Below are 9,442 nucleotides of genomic sequence, written 5' to 3' on the forward strand. Positions count from 1 at the left end.
GAGACATATCTAAAGTAATGGGGAGAGTATATGTGTAAAAAGTCAAAAATCCATAGCATTTTAAAACTTACAGCACGGTGTTGGTTTTTTTTGTCTGTGTCAAGTTTTTTTAAGGGGTTTTATGTGTCAAGTTGGGCAAATTCATTTTCGCGTGAATGGTCCTACTGTTCAATGAAAATAGATGAGGAAAGAGTTTATGTCCAACAGGCAACAGCGTATCCTGTCAAAATTTAGTACCCCGTAGTACTATAAATTTGCAAATTTTCCAAAATCGATATGAAAAAAATCTATCTTTATCCTGGCATAATAACGCCATATGTTTTCGAGTATAAGAGCATGCCACCGCTCTCCATGGGGTCCCAAAAAAAACCCTATAATACTCGACGGCTGACAGACAGAGACACACAGTGCCGCGCCTCTGCCCACCAATTCGCCCCCCTTCCCGCCCACCCAACGCTCCCCGCCCCGCGCCGCCCCCATGGCGTCGCCGGCGAAGCGCGCGAGGCCCTCCTCCCCTCCCAAGCCCCCGGGGCCACCGCCGCCGCCGCCGGAGGACGCGCCCGCCGAGGACCCCCGCGCGCTCCTCCGCCGCCGCTGGGAGCTCGCCTCCGTCCTCCACTTCCTCCAGGTGAGCCCCCGCTTCCGCTTAGCCGCCTAGGGTTTTCTCTTCCCCATTTTCTCTCCTCCCACCTAACCGGATTGGAAATTCGCAGGTGTTCGAGCCGGTGATCGAGGCCGACCTGGGCCTCTCGGCCGACGAGATCGAGACGGCGCTCATCGCCAACAACCGCGACCTCGCGCGCATACACATTGCCCTATTGAAGGTAGTACTTTCCTTTAATCGCCATCGTAATTGTTTTCTCTGTGCTGGGCATACGTAACTCCAATACAGCATTAATAGCACATTAAAATCACTTTGCTGGCCTGATTTTGTTCGGCCAGCAGCGTAATTGCCTGTGCAGAGATCAGATGCGTTGTGGCATGAGTGCGTAATATGGTCTGTTTTGAGTTGGGGGTGCAATCTGCTAACCTTTTCATCACTCGATCTTCAAAAATAAATAAATACTGTCTCTTCCCCCTTATAATATTTGTTTTCACTAACTGCATACTGTGCATATTTAGTAACTCGTGTTGACGTTTTTGAAACAAGAAAATATAGCCATGTAAAACTCAACAGGACTTCTGTGGCGCATATTTCATGGTTTACCTATTTGTAACAAAACGTCTTTGCTGTGCATATATTTGTTTTCAGGGCGCATATTTCATGGTTTAAGTATTTGTAACAAAATTCCTTTGTTGTGCATATATTTGTTTTCAGCGTTTCTAAACAGGGCTTTTGGCGCGCATATTTCATGGTTTACGTATTTGTAACAAAACGCATTGGTTGTTTATTATATGTATATGATATATTGCCTACGCATCTGCTGAAAGCAGTTTTATGACCCCTAAGCCTGTTTTAGTATAGTTTTTTGCCACAAACATAATGAATTATTAACTTTTTTTTCCCGTAAGGTGCCATGTTTGTCGCACATGTTGTTTGCTAACTTGCACTAGTAAAATGTTTCAGGGAATACCACCAGTCAGCAAGAATCTCAATGTTGACGATGGATGGGTAATAGCAACTGCCAAGAAACTATCCGATTGGTGGTCATGGGTAGGTTGCTACAATACATTTTCATTTTACTAATGTAAAAAAAATAGACTAGCCCAGGCCTTAATATTTTCGGTTTCAGGTTGCTGAAGGAACCAACCCGTTCAAACAAAATCCTGGGTACGCATCGTCGTATTGTAAATAATGCTGCGTGTATTATACCCTGCTGATTTTTATTTTTTCATCACCTTAACTTATTTGTTGGTGCAGTAAGGAAGTAGAGACATTTAAGGAGCTGGATCCAGTATCTCGTTTATTTATACTCAAGGCGCTTTGTGAAGTTCGGTCAGAGGTATTTCTTTTGTGGAACAAGTTTTCAATTTCTCAAGTTTCAGCTAGCTGAGTAATTTGATCAATGAAATACCAACATGTTTTCTCGAGCATTTTACACACATTAGATTGATAGAAATTGTCTGTATTGCAGCAAAATGATGCAGTATGGTACATTAATAATGAAATGAAGAAAGGAGTTAATATTTCCAACTTCCGGAAAGAAAAGTTAGGGAGTGCCAGTGATGGGAGTGTATACTGGTGTGTATTTTTGTTCCCTTCTCTTCACATTTTCCATAATCTACCATCTCCAGTCACTGAATTTACTTTTCTTCAAGTTCTTTGACATTGCCGGTAACAGCAAGTGTTGACTGAGAAGTCTTGTAACCCTTGATCAAGTCAAAACATAAATGCCTATTTTACCCATAGACACAAGGTGGCATGCATATCATAGGCTGACAGGCACATGGGGAAATTTAATGCATGATGTAATTATTATTTTCTACAAGTGTCAAATATATCATATGATGGGAATGAGGCTGGTATCAATTATTGGGCTATGGGCTCATCACCTAGTTAAAGATGTTTCTGCATATTCCAAAGTTCCAACATAAAAGTTGATGCAATCTGTAATATACTTGGCTTGATTATATTGGATAATTGGAAGAGTTGAATTGCACCTCAAGTTATTACCTTAGTCCATAGATATACTTGACATTTGTCTTGGTTTTCCTTATGCCTTTTAATTATGGATTATCAAATTGAGATGCTCAGCTGTAAGGCAAGCAACTGGCTTTAAATGCAAAAGATGTTTTGATGGCTGTTCTAGAAACTTGATAGCATGTGACTGATTGATAAGAATTTTCTCCTCCATTCTTGGTATTGCCCTTCTTGGTTTTCAGATGACCACCTATTGTATACACAGTAAGAACTCTTCTAATATGGCACATGCTTCAGTTAAAGTGACGCTTTATGTATTTGGCAATCTTTCACCGTGAATCTTTATATTAATGTTTGTTTCTTTTAATTGCACATCCATAAAATAATGAAGCAGACCCTTGGTACTTTTTGTTTGTCTTCTTGCTGATACTTCATTAACTTTCCTGGTTGCTAGGTATGTTGGAGACTCAACTGTTGGTCATAGGTTATTCAAAGAAGATGTAACGGTTGATTATAAACAGAACTGGAAAGGGAAGAATGGCCGTTTGACAAAACCGGTTCTTAATATTCGATGGGAAACAGCTGCAACTAACCTCGATGAGTTTCTTGATATATCAGTTAGGGTTCCTGCTGATATGTTTTTCATGTGCATTTCACTTTGTAGTACCAATATTTGACATGTGACTTTTACAGGAAAAGTTATGCAGCAAGGGTCGATCTGAATCTGCCATTGGACAGCATCTCAAGGAAAATACCATTCCAGCTGTGGAGAAGTTTGAAAAGGTAGCTTCCATCTTACTTGTTTTTATTGCAATGTTTGGATTTATTCTTGGCAGCAGATTGTACTTTATCGCGCTGATGATTTATCACTACATTTTTACCTGTTATTTAAATTGCAGAAGAAAGAGAGGGAATTAAAACGTCGGCAGCAGAAGGATGAACGAGCTCTTGCTAATATTTTCCAAACCCGCGCTTTACGTGAACGTAAACCTGTCAGCTACAATTACTGTAAGGAGCTTCTTTATTCAACTACCTTAGCTAAACGTGAAAAAATTGAACATTTTTTCCTTACATTAGCAATTATCTTGGGGCTCATGACCTGCAGCTTGGTTGTTCATATTGAAAACTCATGCTATTTTGGCATCGCTCATTCTGTAGTCAACTTTATGCATCTATTGATATTATCCTTTTACTGGTTCTAATCATCGTAAGCAAGTTCACTGGAATGGATAACTGATACTCCCTCTGTTCCAAATTAGTAGCCACAGATTCATCTAGATTCGCATGTATCTACGCACTAAAACGCGTATAGATACATGCGAATCTAGACAAATTTGAGTGAACTAATTTGGACCAGAGGGAGTATTGTTTGTTCATAACTCCCACTAAACAGACCAATAGTGTGATTTAACATTTGCAAGATGTGATGTAACTGGCTTGCTTCCATTATTTTCCAATTTTGTAGAAGTTGATATTATAACTGTTAAATAAACTGTTACCGCCTGCTAACTTTTAACATTGATGATATCCTGTATTGGTTTTGTGTGCAGCTGATTATGATCGTTCCATAAAGGAGGCAATAAAAGCTACAGCGTAAGTTAAAACCACTCCACCCCTGCTGTTTCCCACTAGTTTCTTAGGAGTAGTATTTAGCTGTTCTCGGTGATAGATGTATACGCAAATTTCTTATGGTATTGCTTACTGCCTTTTGAATGTGCATCTTTACTTGATATTTACATTATAAACAAGCATGCTCTATGGTTTGCGCATTTGTTTGGGGAATGGTGCATATAGAAAAATCTGAAGAAGAAAAATGATGTAGGTTCCAGGGATTTTTGACCCTGGCAGATTTTCCTGGGAGAAACATCAAAAGTGGGGCGCAGATTGCATTCTCATTTGCTTTTCATCTACTGAAGTTTTAGCAGTTGCCCTTTTCTTATGCAACGTCAAATGCATTCTTCTTGAAAATAAATTATGTACTTTAATGCAGGAAAGGAAAGGAATCTGATCCACCTAAGGAGGCAGGCAAGAAGAGAAGGCATGTTCCAGATCAGGGAGACAATGGAGCCAATGTAGGATCTGACATCAGTCCAGAAAATACTGAAGTTAGAGAACAGGAGGATGCCAAGGACCTAGATGATCCTAGTTCTGACGACGGTGAAGTCTCAGACTATAATGATAAAGATGATGGCTCCTCCAGCAGCGACGAGGACACTGATGCTTCTGATTCCCACGAGAGCAACTCCGATGAGGAGGAAGTTGTTGTGACGCGCAAGAGGACTCGTCTTGCTGCCCGTAAGGTTGATAGCAAGCCTCGACAGCAAGGGCTTCGTCGGAGTCGAAGAAACATGAAAAGTGATGATGAAGAGATGGTGCAACCAGGGCAGGTTACACCTGAAGCAATGACAAAGAAAACGACGAGGCAACGACCGACACCCATCTCCAAGCAATTCGCCATGTCAGGCTCTGAAGATGAAGATGATGTTGTTGCAGACTCGGGGTCAGAGTCGGAAGATGATGTAGTTGCAGACTCTGGGTCAGGCTCAGAGGAGGATGATGTAGTTGCAGACTCTGGCTCTGGCTCAGGCTCTGAAGATGATGCAGTTGCAGAGTCTGGCTCAGGCTCTGAAGATGATGTAGTTGCAGAGCCTGATGCAGACTCTGGGGAGGAATCTGGCTCACCTTAGGTGAGCATGTGTGCTCCTCTTTTGCACCTTGTGTTGTAGAAGTCTGGCTAGTTCAACAGGTTTAGGGTCCTGGCCTCGCCGGCTTCCAGCTGTACCAGCTGGGGGAAACCAGACAGCAGCGGCATTTCCCCCATTGTTAGTTAGTTGTCTTCGAAGTCGTGGGAATACCTATATTACAGTGATTGTACATTCTCGTCAGCATGTTGTGTCGCCAGTAGAAGATATTAAATTATATACTTTATAATACTTAATAATTTGATCAAGCATGACCTGTCCAGCCTACTGCAGATTTTGTTATGCGTGTCGTTTTGGTTGAACTGGGTATCTATTTTTGCTGTTTGATGTGCCATGGAGGCCAGGGATATTGTGCTTTGCTTCAGCCTTCGGCCCCATGCTCTTGCAAGGGTTACTGAGGGTCAGAGAGAGGTCAAACTAGCTCTCCAGGTAATTTAGACCATGTCCTGTAATCTTTAGAACTAGCTGCTTATGAATTTAGACCATGTCGTGAAAATCTTCATAACTAGCTAGCTGGTGATGAATTAGGGATGAAGCGACATGAACAGACGATTCAAGTCTAGCTACCGATCTAACTGATTCTGGCCCTCCGCCACGCACAGAGAAGTCAAAGAAAATCTTGCAACAAACATATTAGTATCTGTTCATGACTTGCTCAAGACTTACAAGATGTAGTTACATGAAAAAAAAATTCCTAGCTGTATTCACGAACGACTAATTATTACTGTCATCCATCATCAAGCTCCTCTTCGTCGTCCGTCCGATCGGTCAGTGCACGAGGTAGGTGACGGCGAGCGCGGCGGCCATGAGCAGGTACGCCACGGCCTGGTCGACCCTCCTGCCGTCGCCGGCCACGGCCGCCAGCCCCTCCGTCTTCCTCGCGCCGCCCTGCGCCACGCCGGCGGGCACGTCCACGGCCGCCGCACGAGCCATCGCGTGAACAGGAGATGAAGTCGATCGGCTCGACGGACGACGGTAGGTTGCAGGCCCTTGACGGCGGCGCAAGTCAAGAACGTAGTACACCAAAGGAGAAGAGGAGTCTTATCTTACGTTATAGCAGTGGTTGTTGTGATTCCTGGCAGCGGGGATTTGCCGTGTTTTTATAGGGGAGTCCGGAGGGTTTACGGCGATCGTTGAATTCGCAGTCAAACGTGCGTGCGTGCTCCCCGTGGCAGATGGAAGCTTCTTGCTTAGGCGCGTAAAAGTCGTTCGTTCCGAAGCTTCTTCGGAGTTATCCGTGGCTGGCAGGCACCCGGAGGAGGAAGGGGGCCTTGATTCGAACGAAACCGCGTCCAGGTCCAACTATAGCTCAGCACTGGCGACAGCGTGCACTACTAGTCTGCCGCTTGACTAGTCATTCCCTTCTTGTTTTTGTCCCCAGTTCCATCTTTTCTTTGCTTTATTTTGTTCGTTTTCCTTTGTTGAGGTTGCACACTTGCGTACACGTTCACACACACACGAGCATACACTTATCCCTATGAACACCTCTGAAGACTGATCCGGCGAATCGGATCCTGAAATTGACGAAGTCACCACAGACGTCTTTGCTATCAACGGAAGGGGGCCTTGATTCGAACGAAACCGCGTCCAGGTCCAACTATAGCTCAGCACTGGCGACAGCGTGCACTACTAGTCTGCCGCTTGACTAGTCATTCCCTTCTTGTTTTTGTCCCCAGTTCCATCTTTTCTTTGCTTTATTTTGTTCGTTTTCCTTTGTTGAGGTTGCACACTTGCGTACACGTTCACACACACACGAGCATACACTTATCCCTATGAACACCTCTGAAGACTGATCCGGCGAATTGGATCCTGAAATTGACGAAGTCACCACAGACGTCTTTGCTATCAACGGAAATGTAGCGTCACACTGAAAAAAATGTAGCGTCACACTAAAAAAATATTCTACCTTTATGAGACACAGAGATGTCAAATCTAGGATTTGAACTCTGATGGGCAGAGGTACAACCACCCTCCTAAGTCCTAACCACCCAACCTCAAGCTACCCTATTATCACACCTTTCTCGTTCTTTTTACTTTTACATGTGTTCCATCAATAGATATGTATTCATACTTCAGTATTTTTTTCACCGGTTATAATACGTTTGTTTACCATACTTATTTTATATTTTCTCTGTCTAAAAATAGGTGTCCCAATTTTATCTAGATATGGATGTATCTCTAACTAAAATGCATCTAGATACATCCCTATCTACATAAAAATGAGGCACCTATTTTTGGATGGAGGAAGTAGTATTATTTGACATAAGAAAGAGATTATTAGTACAAGTAAGTGTGTTAGTTCAAAAAAATACAAGTACGTTTTCCAAATTTTATTGATGTTAAGGCATATCTAAATATTCTGCTCATGAAGCATTTATGTGATTTATCGAAACCAGTACTAATTTATATGAATATTTCAGTACAATTTGGGACAAATTTCATAAATCAGTACTAATTGACATGAATATTTCACTATAAATTTATGTACATCTCAGTAAAGTTTCACGAATATTTGATTTTTTTACGGTCGATGTCAAGGGTACTCCTCGGCAATGCCCACCTTTTGGGGCTTAGGGTTGACGGAATCCTGCAGGCTGACACGAGACATCGGATACCAAACAAACGGGAAAAGAGATTTACCTAGGTTCGGGGCCCTCGATGAGGTAAAATCCTTACTTCCTGCTTATCTGGTCTTGATTATTGAAACTATCAGGTTACGATGGGGTATCCGAAGGCTAAGACTAACATCTCGTCGAGAGGCTAAGATTTTGTAAGACCTAGCTCTAGACTTGCGGTGGTTCTGACTAATTTGATTGTGTGTCCCTCGGCAGACCCTCTCCTGGCCCTTATATTGTGAGCCAGGTCTCGAGAGTTCTGTCCGGGTTCGACTAAGTTACAAAGAGTTCTACGTTTAGACTTTCCTTGGTCTTCGTCTTCTTGTCTTGTTCATCAAGTCTCTTTCTTCGGAACCGACATAGCGGTCCACCTTAGTTGATGGATGTCCTACATGGCCCCTGGTTGAACCGTAAGAGGTAACATAATACGGGTTACCTAAAGGGTAATGCTCACATCAGTCGATGTAAAAAGATAAAACATGTCTCACAAAAATCTATATTTTTATCATCAAATTTTAACTTTTTTACCCAACCCAGATGACAAGTCTTTTTTTCATGGAAAATCTTTGTGCGCACATAGCATGTGAAGATCTACACGTGGTTTTTTTTTTGCATTTCAAAATATATCAAAGATGCATTTCAAAATAGAGAGAGCATATGCACCCAAGAGATAAAACATCTTTGTGTTTGGGCAGCTTATATTATCTGGCTTGTTTACCCGTGTACCTTGTTTGTCGAGTTGTGACTTTGTCATACTTAAATTTTAGTGAATCTTTTTTCACATTTCCCCTAACATTTTCCCTAAATCAACAAATTGTAATCGCCTATTCACCCTTCCTCTAGTCGACCAACCATGTTTTTTTAAAGAATGCCCTCTAGCTTTAGTGTAAAATTACATTACCTACCACAACACACCTGAACCATGACTTATCTCCTACATTTATGGATTCCTCGGATCTCTCCTTCCTTTGCAAAAGTCTTACCGATGCCAACATGCCCCGTCCCTATCCTCCCTAACTTGCCGAATCCTACCTTCTACCATCAACCGCATTGCCGATAGAAGTGTCTCTCCCTCCACATAAATTTTGCCTCTATAAGTGGTGCACCCTACCTGCAATCAGTGGCGGGCACATGATTTTCACAATAGGTATTCAAAATAAAAAATACAAGCAAAAAACTACAAAATTACTTGTGTTTGAACCCATTATCAGCTGCTTGTGTGCACTTGTTTTAAGCAACACCACCAACCAGTGCTCATGTCACAACTTGCACGTGATTTTATACTAATTAGGCTAGAATTGATGGCTCAGTCATTAGGTGTGATTTTTTGCCAAAAATAATGGGTATATTCAACTGAATATCCATGGTACAATGTGTGTCCACCCCCGCCTGCAACCCGAGAACCACCTCCTCCATCTGCCTCGACATACATATTAGAAAAGTCCATATGCCTCTACATCCGCATCCTCCCCATCAGCGGCGACCCACATATCGATGACATGAGCTTGACCTTGAGCTCGAGCTCGAAGGGCATGAGTCATTTG

General features: G+C 42.5%; 1 protein-coding gene across 1 annotated transcript; it reads left to right on the plus strand.

Annotated features, from left to right (window-relative positions):
• Positions 1–478: 478 nt before the first annotated feature.
• Positions 479–5,642, plus strand: LOC124664798 (DDT domain-containing protein DDR4-like). The gene is made up of 11 exons (XM_047202236.1): positions 479–628; positions 714–824; positions 1,568–1,654; positions 1,734–1,771; positions 1,862–1,943; positions 2,076–2,182; positions 3,036–3,198; positions 3,275–3,364; positions 3,481–3,589; positions 4,132–4,174; positions 4,572–5,642. Exons 1-11 carry the CDS (start codon positions 479–481, stop codon positions 5,266–5,268), a joined length of 1,677 nt encoding a protein of 558 aa, XP_047058192.1. The 3' UTR covers positions 5,269–5,642.
• Positions 5,643–9,442: the final 3,800 nt, after the last annotated feature.

Source organism: Lolium rigidum, chromosome 6 (assembly GCF_022539505.1).
Source record: "Lolium rigidum isolate FL_2022 chromosome 6, APGP_CSIRO_Lrig_0.1, whole genome shotgun sequence".
NCBI lineage: Eukaryota > Viridiplantae > Streptophyta > Magnoliopsida > Poales > Poaceae > Lolium > Lolium rigidum.